This window comes from Hippoglossus stenolepis, chromosome 22 (assembly GCF_022539355.2).
Source record: "Hippoglossus stenolepis isolate QCI-W04-F060 chromosome 22, HSTE1.2, whole genome shotgun sequence".
Classification (NCBI taxonomy): domain Eukaryota; kingdom Metazoa; phylum Chordata; class Actinopteri; order Pleuronectiformes; family Pleuronectidae; genus Hippoglossus; species Hippoglossus stenolepis.
This window is the reverse complement of record NC_061504.1, coordinates 6,176,642-6,195,449: the sequence shown is the minus strand read 5'-3', so window position 1 is coordinate 6,195,449 and position 18,808 is coordinate 6,176,642. Positions and strand designations below refer to the sequence as shown.

The 18,808-nt window shown below is 41.6% G+C and overlaps 1 protein-coding gene and 2 non-coding genes across 3 annotated transcripts; 1 reads left to right on the top strand and 2 right to left on the bottom strand.

The window, feature by feature from the left end:
• Window positions 1–3,384: 3,384 nt before the first annotated feature.
• trnal-cag lies at window positions 3,385–3,467 on the bottom strand. The gene has a single exon. It is a non-coding gene; the product is annotated as a tRNA-Leu (tRNA).
• Window positions 3,468–4,871: 1,404 nt separating this feature from the next.
• On the bottom strand, window positions 4,872–4,954 carry trnal-cag. The gene has a single exon. It is a non-coding gene; the product is annotated as a tRNA-Leu (tRNA).
• A 994-nt stretch (window positions 4,955–5,948) lies between these two features.
• LOC118101342 (crystal protein) lies at window positions 5,949–18,454 on the top strand. The gene is made up of 8 exons (XM_035147014.2): window positions 5,949–6,578; window positions 7,463–7,664; window positions 7,920–8,053; window positions 8,823–8,950; window positions 9,641–9,759; window positions 10,293–10,433; window positions 11,620–11,792; window positions 17,794–18,454. Exons 1-8 carry the CDS (start codon window positions 6,093–6,095, stop codon window positions 18,244–18,246), a joined length of 1,836 nt encoding a protein of 611 aa, XP_035002905.2. The 5' UTR covers window positions 5,949–6,092; the 3' UTR covers window positions 18,247–18,454.
• Window positions 18,455–18,808: the final 354 nt, after the last annotated feature.

Below are 18,808 nucleotides of genomic sequence, written 5' to 3'. Positions count from 1 at the left end.
CCCTGTGTCTTCATTCCTTTTCTTTTGCATGAAAATGTTGTTGCATGTTACATTAGTTTGCACATTTTTTTTGCATTTATTCCTTTGGCTGCATGTTTTCTCTTCTGTAAAGACATGGGGTTGTCATGTGACCTAAAGCTCAGGTATGTGGAGATCAATGAAATGTGACTGAACTCCAGTGGGAGTCTTGCATCAGGGCAGAAGCTGCTCAGGCTGCTTTTTACTGGCTGTAACCGGCTCTTTCTTCTAGACTTTCTCCTCCAGTAAATATACTGCAACAATCTGGACTGACTATGAGCAACTTTCCAACTGAACCATGTTGTTTGTCATGAATGTTTTATATTAAATATTCTAATTAAAATATTTTGTGTGGTCCCTTTTTTTTTTTTTTTTTTTTTTTAAATTTTCAATAGATGATACATCCTGAAATGCATTTGATCATTTTCAGGTGAAATGGACATTAGTGAACAGAAGTGAGGTTATAATTAAAGCCTGTTTGACTCATGATACATGACTGATATTATTAAAAACAGAAAGGGTTAGTCTTAGTCACGAGTTACTCTCCAGTGAATGAGACCACCATTCATCTTAACTATTTATTAGAATTTTGAATAACTTTAGGGGAGACTGCGACCTGAACACACGGCCTCAGTGTCCTCAAATGAGCACTAATGGGAGATTTCCTGGAGCTGAAAAGTGATGAGTCTTCTAAAACTGGACATGAACCAAACTTGCTGACATCAGCTGTAGTTTAACCCTCACTTTTGGAGAATTTCTCGACGGGGATGACTTTCAATATGACCTTTGACTAAAAACATTTTGATCATTTATTGCACCGTCCACACAGAAAATGCCATTTTGGGGATTTTGCCTTGACCAAGACTGATTACCTTATAAAACACAGGGCCTGGCACACAGGAGGGTGATGAGGGTTTTCCCTGCTCCCTGTCCTCTTATGCTGCAGTAAAAATGGAATTTAAATGAAATGTTGGTTGATTTGGGACTCTTGTTACTGATAACCTACCTCAGTCAGAAAAGACCTCTGGAAATACCATGGATAGAAATGACAGCTGAATGGAGAATTGGGAAACTACACTAACCTGTAAAGTTCTTAGCCCTAAACCCGTTTAAGTAGTGATGGCGACATGAAGCTTCATGCAGCATTGAAGCTTTCCATCCAATAGGTTCACTCATGGGCCGAAGCTTCCTGGTGCTTCATTTGCTCTACTGTGCCATCAAGTGGACAATAAATGTAAAACAGGCAGAGTGATTATAATGACACCATGGCTTTGGTATGTGAAGCTTTGAATTGAATAAATGAATGAATGATGTTAACATAAATTATGAACTTATTAATATGGTGTCTGTCTTTATGATACAATGGCGGGGTTGTGATGTGAATGTGCTTGTGTTACTTGTAACATGTAACACGTGAAATAGGGACAACATTTTATTCATTTTTATTTAAAAATAACTTTTCCACAGTGCTGAGTTTCAGGCAGTTTTTTTTTTTTTCCAAACAAACGCGAAATAAAGTCCCAAGTCCACAAAATGTGTGTGTGGGGGGGGGGTCCATTGCGTTTCGCTGCCCCTTATATTTCGAATCACACGCCAAACCCGCGAACCATTTCCTGACTCAGTCACGTGGTACGGCCGGCTCGCGAGGCTTTGAACGTCACCACATACGTCATCAGCACGAGCCTCGATACGCTCTTCACAAAAAATCTTCCTGGATTCCTCGACACACGCTTCGAAGCCTCGACACAGAAGGACACATCACTACTTTTAAATGCACTTAACAATATATATCTATAATCTTAATCAGTATGCAGTTTGTAAGTGGATGAGGTGCAAGGAGGACAGGTCTGCTGGATGTAGGCAATTCCATGTGTCCATGAGGTCCAGGCCAAATAGTCCCCATATGAAATCATATTTAATTTTCACCAGATCCATTTATTATTTGGAACTGCACCAAATTACACGTACTCATAAATAGCAGTCCACTAAACATGTCGGATTTATTCTCTGAGAAATCAATGAAAATGTTGAAAAACGCACAATGTTAAAGAATGTGGAACAAAGTCCTTGATTCGTCCCCTTATCCAGATCTGCAGCAAAATCTGATTTGGTTCTTGTCTGACCCATACTACATCCTCCCCATGACGTTTGGAGGAAATTAGTACTAATGGGCAATTTCCAGGAACTGAAAAAGATGCAGATTCCTCAAACTGGTTATTCTCTGATAACTACTCCGCCTGTAATTCAAGGTTCCACCGACTATTGGACTTGGTCCGATCAGACTACAATACGGACAATCCTGACCGAAAAAAATCAGCCTTGATTTCATTATTAAACAGATGAAAAGTGAAAATGATGTTATAGTAGGTAGCGAAATAAATGTGTACGTAAAGCTGGGGAACGGGCGGTGCGTGGCCCCCAGCCTGGCGTCCCGGAACCTCGGGCGACAGCAGAGGAAGAAGCCGTACCGCCCACTCCTCCGTCGGCCAGCCACACGTACTCGCTGGGTGATACACGCCCCCTATACGTTTCCAACATTTCTGTGTTGTGATTGGTCAAATGTTGGAAATGTTGGAGAGAGGGGAAGAATCCACCGCTGCTATTGGCTGAATGTTGGAGGCGCGAACGTGATTGGTCTTCGCGTCCAAAATTCGCCAACATTTCCACGGACGGTCCGTCGGCTGCTATAAGGTCGCAGTCTCCTCTGGAGGCGTGGGTTCGAATCCCACTTCTGACAGCAGAGTTTTTCCTGCCTGTCTCATGACATATCACAATGTCTGTTACATATGTACATGGTGGCTGTTGTCTTCCTGTAGCTCGTCTTGTACATCAGAAGTCCTCTCTTCTGTGTCTCAAGAAGCTTCTAACACAACAGAGGACATTCAGGTCGCTGCAACTCATTCACACTGCATGTGTTGCTGTCTTGCAGTTGTGAGTTCATTCTGAACGACTGAAGTGGGGGGGTGTCAGAATAAATATACAAATATGATCATTAATTAGTGTTATTATTTTCCAAATAAAATAAAGTAACAAACTCTGTCGTGGTGCTATGGGAAGAGGGCTGATTCTTCCAAGTTGTACAGGTTATACTCTTGAAGTAGTACTTCTTAAAAATTCGACCTGCAGCTATCATATTATCTGCTGCTCCCCTGCAGAGATACTTTTAGGCTCCAGTAAAGCAGTAAGAACCAAGGATTGAGTGGGTTAAGACCAAAGTATCTTTGCCATCCATCTGTCAGAGGAAAAGATTCATGTTGACACCAGCTGACACCAAAACCCCCCATAGGCGCTCGACTATTCATTCCCTATATCAACTCACAGCTATAAATTCCACTGAAAAACATGATGATAGATGAAAAAGATATTTGTCAGAAGTGGGATTCGAACCCACGCCTCCAGAGGAGACTGCGACCTGAACGCAGCGCCTTAGACCGCTCGGCCATCCTGACTGTGAGAAACGACAAATTGTACAAAACCGGCAGATATCCCATAACCGGAACTACATCTTTAACAGGAAATCACGAAAAAGAGTTCTTACAATTGGTACCGTGATTGGTCAAAAGTTGGAAATGTTAGATGGACGAGGAAAAATCGCCGATTGGTCACTAATGTTGGAGCAACGAATGTGATTGGTCCTCACGTCCAACATTCTTATTAAACCTAGAACAGGACAAAAAACGCGTTTGGGCAAAAGAGGGAACATTTATACAACAAAGAAGGAAGGAGGGATAGAGAAGAAAAAAGAGAAAAACAGCACAGGAAATACCTTCTGTGACCATGTTTCTGTCTCTCACTTTCAGAGTGGAGTCTTTTTGTCAAGTGTCAAGTTAATTAACGTGTAAATAACACGTGACCTCATTGTTGTCTTCATCATCATTATAATCATCACTATTGTTATTATTAACACTTTAAAACACACAACAAATACAATTAAGACTTCAAATATTGAAATTGTTATTTTTTTTCTCCAACAGTAAAGTAACAGTACTCAGTGTGTCCATGTGCTGGTATCCAGGGACATTATGTTCATTAACTCATATCAATAACGTCAACTGACACCGACTATATCTTCATCATGCAGTGATGGAAGAGGAACTCAAATGTTTAACTTGAGAACAAAATATGTAGTAAAGTAAAAGTACCACATTAACTTTTCTATTTGAGTAAGTACTTGCTTTTAAGTGAACATATTACTCAATACATTATAAAACTGTCATGAAGTATGAAGTACAGATATTTGCTGATATATGTAGTCAAGTAAAAGTACCAAAAAATAAATCTACAAAAGTACAGATACAATAAAAATGTACTTCACATCATCTCACCACTGCCAGCTGGTACATAAACTGCAGTTCTAGAGGACAGAGTGTCAGGAGCTGGGGTGGATGTGCTGGGACCAGTAGAGGCTGTGTGAATCCCAGACCAGCTGTTCTCAGAGACCCAAGGCCAGATGTTACTGTAGAGGGACCAGGAGTCAGAGGCTGACCCTGGTGGGATCAGCACTGTGATGTCATAGAAGCCATCATCTTCCTCCACATTGTCCTCCATGTCATGCTCTTCATTTAGCTGAACACTTATCTGTGTATCTGGGTATTTATCGTGCAGTGTAGGATAGATAGATAGATATACAGACAGACAGACAGACATAGCCATTAAGGAGCACTCACAGAAAGTGGACTTTCATGTTCCCTGGTCTATGCTGCCCTCAAGTGGATGTTGTCAGTATAAGCTTGTCTAAAATGGTCAAACCTTGGTAAGAATCTCTCTCAATGAGCTTTGATGTAACAGCACAACAGACGTTTACATAGAAACAGACGCTCACACAGTCACAGTAAATAAAAATTAAAAAGTCATGTCAGAAGTGGGATTCGAACCCACGCCTCCAGAGGAGACTGCGACCTGAACGCAGCGCCTTAGACCGCTCGGCCATCCTGACTGTGAGAAACGACAATTTGTACAAAACGCTGAAATATCTCATAACCTGAACTACATATTTAACAGGAAATCACAAAAAAGAGTTCTTACAATTATTGCCGTGATTGGTCAAAAGTTGGAAATGTTAGACGGACGAGGAGAAATCGCCACGGTGATTGGTCATTAATGTTGGAGCAACGTGATTGGTCCGCACATCCAACATTGTCGAACTTGTCTGTCTGGATACTGCACTTTAAAAAATCCACATGGCGATTAAACCTACAAAAGGGAAAAAAACGTGTTTTAGCAAAAGAGGGAACATTCATACATCAAAGTGGGACAATGAGGAAGGAGGGATAGAGAAGAAAAAAGAGAAAAACATTTTTAAGTCAACACCTGACATCTGTTAAAAGTGTATTTCTAACTGTGTGAACACATTTCACAAGTTAATGTAAACTATTCTTATGGTAAATGTAATGTTGGACAGGTTTGGCATGTGTCTTCTACAGTAGTGTCCTATAGTCTTATGGTGTAGAAAGAAGGGTAGAGAATGGACTTTGGGACTTTTTAGCAGAGGCAGAAATACCTTTAAGATAAAGCAGTGCTTCTGGTTTGCACTTGAATTGTGAGTGTTTTCCCTTTCAGATTAATTAATGGGAAGGTTTCCTACATCATCAAGAGGTAAATACATTCAGTAGTTTCCAAGACAGATGGCAAATCTAGAAAAAAACTACTACAAGAGATTTCCCCATGTTCTGTTTTGACTTTGTAAACATCTAACACCTCAGAAACAATTCAGGACTCCACTCTTATATTTCAATGATGCCTGCTCCTTGACTTTTCTCTATTTACCCTCTGTTTGTGACTTTGTAATGACATTAAGCATAGGAAAGACGACTTGTTGTCCATTAGTTGTCCTGCACCACAGAGTCTGTGTCCAGCTGCTCTGGGTCGACTGGACGATCCTCCAGACAGAGCAGCTTCTGTCTGAGAAATCTTAACAAGCAATCAGCTAAATTGGAGTCACAAGTTGTGCAGAACTGTCCGTGGAGACTCTCAGGCTGCAGGGTGTCGTGTGGGCTCAGCTGGGAACATAATTCAAGTCAAATCCTGATCGGAGCAGCAGCGTCTGGGGAAGCATGAGCGGATTCTAAGGCAACATGGAGAGCTGGCCCTGTTTTCTGCTGCTGTGCCCACTAAGTTTAATGCTGGTCTCTGGAGAGGAGACGAAAAATGATGATGACATCGACCTTGCGAGCTTCCTGAGAACTATCTACCCTGGGCCGCTGGTGAGAGACGAGCCGTTCATTATCAACCGACACTTTGAGATAAACTCCCCCAAGGAGCCGGGACGCCTCAAGGTCCTCTCAATCCCGGAGCAGACCAAGGACGAGCCAGGCAGTCAGGACACAGATGGGGCTCCTGGACCTGTAGTGTTAACTAAAGATGGCCAGATTAAGGGGGTTACAGTGGATAAGGCCCATATATTCTATGGGGTACCATATGCCGACCCCCCTGTTGGGGCTTACCGCTGGAAAGCCCCCAGACCTGTGACTCCTTGGCCGGGGGGTTATGATGCCTCCTTTCCGAGGGCTGCATGCATGCAGGCCTGCAGCGGACCTATAACTGCGGAGTGTCCTCATAAAGTAAGGAACAACACAACTTCTCACATATTTGCATCATGATGTTTAAATGTCAGGAAGACATAACTTGTTTGCTTTGTTGGTATTGAAGTGAGAGCAACAGTAAAATAGGTTTCACCAGCATTAAAGATGGCAGCTGCGCTAACACACAAAAGGACAATAGGTGAATATCATTGGTTTGGTTATATCATGTGTCTCACAGTCAAAGATACTTAGGACACATTAATGTAGTAAATAGTGGAAGGGACTAAAGAATCACGAGTAGCCAAGAAACATCAAGGCCTTGAGACAAAAAATGTCTCTAAAATGCTGATTATTTCAAATGTTGCTTCCTTACTTGAAGGAACAACATGGCTGTGTAGAAATTCATTATCTTTTATTTTGTGTTTGTCGATGAAAATGTAAATATGTTGAGACTTAAATACTGTCATCGTAATCTACCATGACTTGGCTTTCACTTTGAAATGTAACTTCACTCAGGCTGCTGTGACTTGACTGGTAACTGTGGCCCAGTTTTATGGGATTACACATCTAAAAATAACATTACAGCAACAACAATTAAAAGCTACAGTACCACAGGTGACCAGTAGGACAATAAAACGTCACTCACGTATCATTCAAATATAATTATGAGCAGCAGTGTATAAAAATAAGCTACCTCATAGTTGTAATTTAAAGCCAGATATATTGGGAATGTGTGACAGCATCAATTTGTTCAACTTGGTTTAAGAACCTGCCAAAAAAACTGTAAAAGCATGTTTCTCTAAGTCAAAGACTTCTTGTAGGCAAAAAACATAGGATAAGAAGTTACAGCTCGAACTGTGGAGTAAAATATGAATATCAATTCCAATGAGCCTGAATAACCTGTGTAATCTCTCGTCTCAAAGGTCAGCGAGGACTGTCTCTACCTCAACATCTTCGTGCCTCTGGATGTGAACTTCCACTCCCCACTGCAGAGCCCACTGCCCGTCATGGTGTGGATCCACGGCGGCGACTTCATCGCCGGCTCTGCCTCCAAGCCGCTGTATGACGGACGCTTCATCAGTAACTTTACCCACACTATAGTTGTAGGCATGGAGTACCGGCTGGGTAAGAACATTAGTTACTTTATTCCAATGTAGTAACCTGTTTATTCATGTAGTCGAGAGAGAGAGAGTGTGTGTGTGTGTGTGTGTGTGTGTGTGTGTGTGTGTGTGTGTGTGTGTGACAGGATAATTCGTGCCTGCCATTATTTAAATGGAGCAGCCTAATAAAGGGAACAGTAATTTGGAGCTGGAAGGAAATCAGTGACTTGCTGCAGTTAATTATACGCTGCTGATCATGTGAACTGATGCATTATTGAAGGGGCCTTTGGATTCCTCGTGTCGGGCAAAGACCCTCACACCTCAGCTGCAGGGAATTATGGGATCTTGGACCAGCAGGCAGCTTTTCTCTGGGTCCAGCGGAACATTGCGGTGTTTGGTGGGGATCCCAGCAAGGCAAGCGAGCAGACACACACACAGACACACACAAACACCCACACACATAAAGTCACATGCTAGGTCACCTCAGCTTATAACCTTGCTAGACTTTTTGAGGCATGGTATTCTGTTTTCTAGTTCTGTTCTTAGTTAAAAGGTTTAAATAAGCAAAAACAACCCAACTTAAATTTTCAAGACAAAAACAAAAAACAATAGTTAATTCGACAACTACTATTATCGATAAATCATTTGGGTTATTTTTTTTCTTCCCCAATATACAAGTACATTTTCCCGAACTATTATTAACTCAATACCCCATAATGAAGAAGTGGGAAAATAATTCTAGTGTATTTTTATATTTTTATGGAAAGACTGATATATTGCTTTGATATAAATATTCAGACACTGTCATGGCACTTGAAATTTAACTTGGGTACCTCACTTTTCTCTAGATTAACTTCTCGATGTTTCTACACCTTCAGTGGTGTCAACATGTGTGAACTGATATCAAAGCAAAGAGCAAGCAATGCGGTTGAACAGCCTATAATAACCTATCAATGCAAGTAACAGGCCCAAAGACAACTACACTCATTATCATTCCTCATCTCATTTCATTCTGTTATTAAAAACTATGACAAACAAGTTGGATCAATACTTTCCAGCTGTGTGCAGTCCACTGATGTCCACTCACAGGATTCCTGGGTAGTAATGTTTGCTCCTCTCATTGCTGAAGTGTGAAGTCGTCCATCGTGGCCGTTAACGGCTTCTGTGTTGTGGTGTTTGTCAGGTGACGATATTTGGAGAGAGTGCAGGCGCCCAGTCCGTGAGTCTCCACCTGATGACCCAGAGCAGCAAGCCTCTGTTTAAACAAGCTGTGCTGCAGAGTCTGCCCTTCTCCATCCCTCTGAAGACCAGGTGAGGACCTCTGAGCTGAGGGTCGACACTGGCCGCTGGTGTTACTGATCCACCACTACCTCAGGATAGAAGAATATTATAAAGATTAATTATTTACATAACACTACAATTCACACCTTAGGCTACATCCATACGAGTAGTTTGAAAACACATCACCTCTGCTTTGGAAACACTTGGTGTCCGCACTACTTTTTTAATTTTCGAGCAGCTAAAACAGAGAAGTTTTGAAACGCTGCGGACCCTGTTTTAGTTTAAAAACTCCAGGGCTGCTGTTTCGTCTGGACGAACAAAAACTGAGACATAGTCACAACCACTTGTTGGTCATGATGTAGCCTTTGCTGATTTGTCAGGCTCATGTCACATGACCCCCTTCAGGAAAAAAAACAATCAGCCTCGGCTACCGGTGTAGAACACAACATGAATAGTTGAAAAGTGTTGGTGATTCTCTTTGCAAACAGATGTTTATGTTGAACTCTGAACTTAACAATGATTCAACTGTTTACATGTGTAGGAGATCAGCTATTATACCAGAGTACACCAGGACACACATACCCAGTGCACACGAGTGGTTGAGGATGTGCGTTGTCAGGCGTGTGCTCATAACGATTCAAACCCTCCATGATGTTCCCAGCATGCTTTGAGAAAACTTCAGTCTAAGTGTATTGTTGTTTTTCTGTATCTCTCTCTAAGACATGATGCCCTGAGGCTGGGAAGGGACTTTTCTAAACAGACCAACTGCTCTATGAGCGACTTCGTCTGCCTGCTCTCTCTCAGTCCACAGACCGTCCTCACCGCCCAGATGAAAACAAGTAGGATGACGCACACACCAGGCCACGCCCGAATTTAGAGTAACTCTACAGGGCTGACCGCACAGTTACATAAGAAGACAGGGGTGTAGCATGTTTATCTGTGAAAGATGATGAAAGACATTATTTAGTCCTGAACTGTGGCATATTGGAAAAGGAAATTGTGAAAACAAAAGGTGCATCGAGACCCTGAAAGGAGCAATTAGACAAAATTTTACTGCTTCACTGCACAAAATGACTGTAATATATCAGCAGGGTTGACAGGGTTATTGGTCAGTATCACTGACTCTGTTATTGCGTCGTCAGCCGCTGTTTTCTGCTTTTGTGAACTCACTTTCAGGCCAAAAACACTGGAAGCAAAAGAAGCATTTAAGCTCTACTGACTCAAGAAGAGCAAAAAAAAGAAAGTTCTATATTACAGGATTCAAGTTTAACTCCACCTACTTCTTTCTGTTGGATCTCTGTTCCAAATGTTCAAGATCACTGCTCAAAATCAGACCGTATTATTAACTGATTTGTTTGATTTCTGATCTCAGCTTCTAAGATCGTGAACCCGTTCAGGTTCCTGGAGGTTTTCGAGACGTGGGGTCCGCACATCGATGGGGAATTGATAAAGGAACAGACCATCACAGCGTTCCAGACGGGCCACTGGCAGAAAGAGAAGCCTCTGCTGCTGGGTAAGAACCAGTGAGCGTAACCGGCCAAACAACTTTGAAGCTCCCTGCAGTGCAGTGATGGAATAACTGATTTAGTCAAGTATTGTACAATTTCAATGCACTTATTCTTCAATTCCATTTTCTGCTGCTTTGTACTTATACTCATACATTTCACAGTAAAACATTATATTTTTTAAGGCATTACTGACAGATATATACCATGCAGATTCAGATTTTATATGCCCAACCTCCTGGATCCAAAATCTTGAAATCTCAACAAAGGGAAAAGAAAGTTTCTTACACAATCTTTTAAAAATCTTGATACTTATGAAACTAAGGTGCTGATGAATTTCTTCATTTATGAAACCTCTAATAAAGTACAACTCAACAAGATGCAACATATTCCTCATATTAATGCAGGCGACAGGCTGATCTCCTGATATCCCTGCTCTAAAATGATGCATAGTCTAATATTATGACTTTATTCCGGTAAATTTAAATTGTAATTCTCATAATATTATAACTTTTTCTCGACATAATGTTTTTATTTCCCTCAAGTGGCCCAAATACTTGTTGCAGATTCTACTGCACAGTAAGTACATATACATAATACTTTTACAGAAATGTGTGAAAGCTGAAGTCATACTTACAGTGAAGCACTTGTGTTATTTCTATTCTCACCTCACAAAAGATCGGAACACTCTGCTCAGATGGAAATCTTGTTAACTCTAATTAAATCTTGTTCAGATTCAGACAGGGATTTTCAATATACTGCAGGACTCTGAATTTACACAGTTGCAATTCCGGGCTGTGTAATCTGCATCTGGAAGAGACGTAATAGTTGCCCCTCTCTGTCCTAAAATGACTTAATCTCATCCTCGTGTCTGATTCAACACAAATTTCCATGAACATCAGTTCATTCTGGCATCACTGTGCCCGGAAAATCACCTCCGGCCAGTGAAGCCAAATTCCCTCTGGTTCTCATTAAAACACAATTTGAAGTGGAAATTCCCAAGATCCAAAGCTGAAGGAGCGAGATCAGTAACATGTGATGTCTTGGAAACTAAGCAGCCTATTACATCAAGATGAAAGCTGCTGTAAAGACAGATTTTCAAACTTCAGGACAATCAGGGCTGTGCAAATGGGGAACAGGAAGTCTTCATGGGTTTTCTTGTTTTTTGCACTGACACTGTTTTCATCCCCGCAGGTACGACCTCAGAAGAGGGGGTGATCTTTGTGTATGGCGTCTTCAATAAGCCAGTCTCAGCAGTGGAGGCCACTGTGTACATTACTGCCATCTTTAAACAACACACTCTGAGGGTCCTGCACAAGTACCTGCCTCTGTGGAGCGTAGCCGACCGCAGGGGCATGCTGGCTCAGGTAAGAGGATGAGCTCAGTTCACATTGGCGGATCTGAAACCGCAGAACATCAGCTGCAGGTGCAGTCAAGAAAATATGTCAGTCATTGCAGAGGGGAAAATGTCAACATTTCTACAGAGATAATGTTTATAACATCATGATCATGTAGAATTAACACCTTCTTAGATCCCACGTGTGTAAGGCAATGAATGATCCTCTGACTTTTTCTCCAGAGCCACCTTGAGGTCTACATCTGTGGTTTGAGTGAAATCTCTCAACAACTCTCAGATGGATTTTGTTGAAATTCAGCACACACATCTCAGGATAAACTGGGATTCAGCAAAATCATCTGGTCAAATTTGCTTAGCACTAAAGTTAAAGGCAAAAGTTAGCATCAAAGTCATCACATCATGTTCAAGTCTATGTCCGACTTACTTCTGTCAACGTGACTGGATTCAGGATTTGGGTTATTTCTGATAAAAACTAATTTTGAATGGAAAAGGGGAAAAGGAGGAAAGAGGGAATTTTTGTCAGTTTTAAAATTGTTTAGTAGCCGCAATGCCAAAGTGTGGTTTTCCTCTTGTAAAGTAAAAGTATTGTTCTTTATACTTTACGAAAGTACAACCCCAAACCTTTCCTCAAACCTACGATATAATGACTGAAGGTTAATTATCAAGAGCCTGTATTTCCTGGTTTAAGTTTAGTGATTACACAATATGAACTATGTTTCATGGATCAGTTCATAGACAGATACTAAAGTGAGGTACTTTTAATCAGATGACACTGAGAATTAGAATTAACACACTATCTGTGTTTAAACATATTGAGTCATTTTCTTTGGCAGTGTTTGTGTAAAAAGGAAAAAAACTCCCAGTGAAAAAATGAAAACTCAGACACATTCAACCCGACACACCCAAACACACGCATGCATCAATAACTACTCATTCTTTGGCTGTCGGGTGTGTGACAAGGACCCAGCTGCGCTCTCTCCAGCGGCACCACATCTAGGGAGCCTGATGGGTAATTAGGCAACTGTTCTCTTTTGCTACTGTGATTCGTTAGTTGGGAAAAAAGCAACATTTGAGGCAGCTTAAAGAACAACTTGTGTATGTGTAGAAGCTCCTGAACAGTTTGAGAGCCACCAACTCAGTGCATCCCTTTTCATCAATATCACTTCTCATCCCTTGCCTACAGAGGGAGCTATGATTCCAGTTTGTCTGGCTATTGTAGACCACATATTTTCATCTATCATCTGGATGGGTGAAAAATGTGGACCACCTGGAGTCACGGAGTCAGTCTGCTTGAGATGCAGCCTGACTGCTCCCACTAAGAAGCCACTTGTCTCTCATGAACATCTACGGTGATAGGAAGGATGGGCCGAGGAGTCACAGATGAAGTAAAGGACAGAGAAGGCCGGCAGAGGACAAAACGCTGACTGTGTCACATGGCAACATATTAGTGTAAATGAGGCCAGAGCCATTATTAGTATAATGCGATACAATTTAAAAGAACCACAAAAATACAGCCTCCGGTATGACTAAAAGGATTTCAAAAAGACATTACAACCCTCAGGATTGATTGTAGGACTGCTGTTTGAGTCCACAATACTTTCAATACTTACTTATCAATATTTTTGTAAATGAACTGTATTTTTATAAAGCTGTTGCAGTCTTATCGACCATTTAAATCACTTTACGGTACAAGTCGCATTCACTCTTCTATACACAGTGCCTTTTCTGTCATGCACCATTTATACACTGTCAGCACAGCCGTCAGGGGCCATTTAGGGTTCAGTATCTGGCCCGAGGACACTTCAGCATGCAGACTTAAGGAGCTGGAGATTGAACTACTGACCTTCAGGTTAGTGGATGAACCTCTCTAACTCCTATGCCACAGCCCAATGGGTCTAATGACTTTCAGTAATGGGAAATCTGCAAAAGGGAAAACGCAATCATCTGACACTGGATTTCTAATGGATTAAAACTAAAATATCTAAATAAAGTAAATTATTATCTATGTAAAACATAAATGTTATAAAAAAGTAAAAACAGAAAAAAAGAAAAACAATTCTGACGGAAAGGTTCTATGAGAGCCTGGAGAGTGTCAACATTTACACACTGTGGGAAACTACTTTTGCATCACTCTTCAATTAGTTCGTTAGCAATATGTCTACCTATCCATCCATCCAGGGTTTTTTTTATCTATATGATATTATAGTTACATATCATTGCTCCTTTTTACAGTTTCACTTGTCTAAGTGAGATTTCTTGTTTTTCCGATCACCGTGACAGAGGTGGCACGGCTCATGATGACACCGGAGGAGACCGTTTTCTTCCAGCAGTTCACATGCAAAGTGCAAGGTGACAGCCTCAGGGAGCTGCAGGGGGTCAGGAGGTGACACTCGCAGACATATTTAGCATTCAGTAACAGTTCACGGTGCAGTAGGTAGATGGTGAAGTCACAACTGTAGACCCCGCGATCCGCACACACACGCTTGCACGCACACACGCACGCACACACGCTTGCACGCACGCACACACACGCACGCACACGCACACACACACACACACACCTCCTACATCTCTTCATAAAGGGCACTCCTCCAAAGGACTAGGGGGGTTATCATAAATGTCAAGCAGTCGTCATGGAAGGAGCTGATGTGAAAAGCTCAGTGCTAGTGTGAGCGTGGCTCCATGAGACGTCTCTCTATTAAATGTCATACAGAATCAAAAATTCCTTTTTCAAATAAAAGCACAAGGACAAATGAGAATGATGATCTAAGCTTCTCTTTGAACGGCAAGTTGAATTGATATATTACTGAAGAGACTGGTACTCTGTCGCAGAGAGCAGCAAATAGATTAATCTCTAAAAGCTGTGTCTAGACCTGTTGGAGACATTGTGGTGATTGCAGTTTAACAAGAGGTCATACATATGTAGGGTTCAAAGGGTACGCTGCTCATGGGAAATGTGGTTCCACCCTGTTTGCCAGGGTAGTAGCAATGTTGTTCTTTGCAGAAGAAACTATTCCAAATAGAGCTCAAGAGTGTGGTTCCGGAAGTAATAATATTTTAGCCATCCAATATCAACTTACCACAAGCTACGAGATCGTGAAACCATTTGCAATGGTTTATGGGACACGCAGTCCCTCTACTCTTAAAACAGTTAGGTACAAAATCTTGTACCTTTGCCTTTTTTCAAGTTTCCAATATGTTTTGCTGTGTTAATAAAAGTGTTTTATGGTCATGATTCATCTCGTGGCGAATTCCAGGCTTTAAACTCTTTTATGAAAACCTCAATGGAGAAAAGAAATGGGACATTTACGCTCGAAAACCAGAGTCATTCGAAAAGTGGTCAGTCACTATAATGCTCAACAATACCTGTAATATTTTTATTCGAACATTAGGAGAAAATTCTGTGTTTATTTCTAAGGTGATGCAATGATAGACACAAGAGGAAAGGTCATTCTGAAGAATGTAAACAACATCAGTGTATTTGAGTTCACACCAACATATTCATTATTTACCTTTTTAACCTATGTAATGTCTGTACTCTTGAAGACAAAACCGCCTTGGCACTAAAAGGCACTGCAGGGGTAGAGACCCAGTGTGTCATTCACTGTAGAGGTACCCCTGGCATATTAGTGTGGTCCAGTGAACATAATTGTCTGTGTGCACAAGTAGAAAATCACCCACGGTTCTCGCCTTTGTTTCTTACTGGTTGGTTGAGGTGACGGCTCAGGCTGGAGCTGAAGAGGAGAGAATCAACCTCCTGTGAAGCTCATTGCTGACACATGACAAGGTGCAGGAGGTGACATGATGCATGACATCAGTGCTGCACGCTTTTCTACAGAGAGCAAAGGAAATAGAGGAAAAACATTATATCCAGAGGAAAATAACTTAATTCCTACATGGGCTTGTATCCACTTGGATGTGTGTTTGCGTGCTTCATGACCTTTAGGGCTCTTCTTAAAGAATCTAAGCACATGGTCTGTAGAACATGAAAGGGCCAATCGGGCCTGTCCAAATTGAATTTCACTAGTTAAATAGCGGAATAAAAATGGTGGATTTGTCAGGTAGTAAAGAGAGAGCACTTTTCTGCAGAGGAATCAGATCTGCTTGTGAGATTTCACGTCTCCCGTGGATAGACCATCTGTGTGAGTAATAAGCAGCACTCACTGTGCACCCACCTCTGTAAGTACATGCTCCCATCTCGATAATGTGCCTTTAAAATGAAATGAAGCGGAATATACTGAGACATTGACTTCAAAACTGTTTTTTTGTTGGTCAAAAGAAGCATTTTACTACCTCAATAAAGCAATGCATCAACAATGAACATGACCACACCTCATTTTAAGAATAATACACCTATGGGCACAGTAACATTTTTAATAGAAGTGGGCGCTGGACTGTGTCTGTCAGTCTGAAACTATAAAGACACTTACAATGCAATTGTGTCATTTTGGAGCTGGTGCTGTTTAGGTAGGCTACAGTTAGGGATGCATACATTTTTGCATGTGCCAATTTTAAAGAGACAAATGTATGTGTAAAAATAAGAAGTGTACATGTGTGTTTGTGAGTGCATGTGTGTCCATCAGCTTCCCACAGTCGGCCTGTTTGTGTTCAGGTGTCAGATGTGTGGGTGCAGGTTGTGTATTGCTGAAAAAGACAAACTGGTTTCCAGGTAACAGCCTATCTTCCTTTTCTTTTGCTTCCTTTTAGCCAAGAGATAGCAATAGATCTTGTTTTTTGTAGCTTTGTACCCAGCCCATCTCATAATATGCTGCGCACATGCCATGTAGATGCCATACTCATTAGGTTTCTTTATTTTCTTTTCAGCTAAGGCACTGCAGACTGTAAAACAAGAAGCTTCAACAATGCTGAACCAGTCTTCAACTTGCAAAGCAGCTTGTTTTTTACTTTAGTGCCCAAGTTTGTCCACAAAATGTCTGACTGCCACACAGTTTATTTCTCTACTCGGACATGGTAAACAGGATATCCAACATTTGAACATGGCTTAAAATCCCAGATTGGGACAGTCCTTTCTGAGCATTATAACACACAATATTAACATTAGCATGCTAACGTACCCATGGAGGCAATGGTAATAAGCTGATGTTACCAGGTATAGTGTTAATTAAGATCACCAATTTAGTTGAGCATTTCAACATTGTAACATTTGCTAAGTAACCATGTTAGCAGGGAGTACAACATTCTGACCAAATTTCAAATTTTGAAGAGGATCATTAAAATCATTACAACTACACCACAGACCGCAGACCGCAAAAGCTGTGATTGGTCGGCTTGGTAGCATCGCATTTCCAGCAGACTCACCGCCATTTTTTAATTGAGTTGAAGGAATTAATTGAACTAAATGAAGTAACTACTCTTCGAGATCTATCAGCTCCAACTCAAACATCATCCACTCAGTAACACTCGCTATTGTTCCGAAGTAAACAGGGACACCAGAGAATTTGTAAATAAGCGGACCAGAAACCGGAAGACATTCAACACCAGCATAGAAACTCTATCGCTGTGTAATTTCGGCTTTGTAATTACAGCACAACTCACACACCGACACACACCTATGAATGCTTGGCCCCGTGCGTAGGATACGTGCCTACGTACGGCGTAGCTTCGATGCAGAAGCATGAATTGGGCTTAATGGTGGTGTTATAGCAAAAGTCATAGGATCATCAATACTGTAGTCAACAGTGTTGTAAGTGTTGTAAATGGTGTAAGTCTGGTTATAAGTCACTTTGGATGAAAGCATCTACCAAATGAGTAAAATGGAATGTAATAAATGTCTGTACAAAGAGCTGTTGAAATATTTCCCTCAAGGTTAAAAATGTCAACCTCAGTGGGAAAAGTCAGGGGACGTCAGAGCCATTAGAGGTCATCTTCTGGGGAGCACAAGTGTCAGTGAGAGTGGTGAACTGCTTGGCTAACTGACTGACTGACTGACCCTTGTCACCCATTGAAGAAAAGAACTCCAGTCTGACTTTCTCTATATTTTCTGTCAACAGATCGTTACCGACTATGTGTTCCTGTGTCCATCCAGGAGGTCGGCACGTGCTGGCATAGCAATGGGCAGTGAGGTGTGGATGTATGTGTTCGACCACGTAGCGTCGGACCATCGCATTTGGTCGGGTCTGACGTTCTGCTACCAGCATGCCTGCCATGGTGCCGAGCTGCCCTTCCTCTTTGACTCAGCCACAGTGGCCAACTTCACCATGCTGCCGCAAGAGAAGCTGCTGTCCAATCGGATGCTGTGCTATTGGGGCGCCTTTGCCCACACAGGTGACCCTTCCTCGAGAGCTCGACAGACAACTTTCTGCCGGGAGCAGCGCCTGCCCGTTTGGCCGCGCTATTCTGACACCAGCGGCTGGCTGGTCATGAACCTGACAGTGCGTTCACATGCACAAGTGGGAACCAGGAACCATATATGTGACTTCTGGGACCATCTGGGCATCTACTAGTGTGAAGGAAGGCTGGGCTGCTGCTTTCAGCTGAACCAACATCAATATTTGCTTTTCTCTTTGTCCCTGAGGATATGAATTCAGCCAGAAAATCTTGCAAAAGCTTGCTCATTACAAAAGAAAAGATGCATTCATCAGTATGTAGTGAACATTTAGAAATCACTGCCACGCAGCAATTGTTTTAATAAAAATTCAGCTGTTACAAAAACTGAGTGCTATTGTGTTTCTCTAGCAAGAATTGGGCTATACCAGAAGGAATAGAAGAAGCTCCACCATTTTCCCTTTCTGATTGAACATAAGTACATTTCAAAATACATGTATATGGATTCAGTGGGAAACTGTTTGTAGATGCAGAAAGACACACGTTTGGTGTATATACAGAAGAAGATTAGTTCATACAAGTTAAAAATGGGTCTGTGACTCTTCATCCTGAGCCCAGACAAGAGAACAATGGAGAAGATGTTATAAAGATAATTTCCAGAAAGAAACCATAAACACACACTGTCAGTGTGAGCTTTGGGTAGTGACCAAAAAAATGAGACCACAAATGCAAGAGATAAGA

Excerpts from the sequence above, each read along its gene's own strand:
- LOC118101342 (XM_035147014.2), top strand. The coding sequence starts at position 6,093 with ATGGAGAGCTGGCCCTGTTTTCTGCTGCTGTGCCCACTAAGTTTAATG. Across the intron at positions 8,054-8,822 it reads TTGGTGGGGATCCCAGCAAG|GTGACGATATTTGGAGAGAG; the intron begins GCAAGCGAGCAG and ends GGTGTTTGTCAG. Across the intron at positions 8,951-9,640 it reads TCCATCCCTCTGAAGACCAG|ACATGATGCCCTGAGGCTGG; the intron begins GTGAGGACCTCT and ends TCTCTCTCTAAG.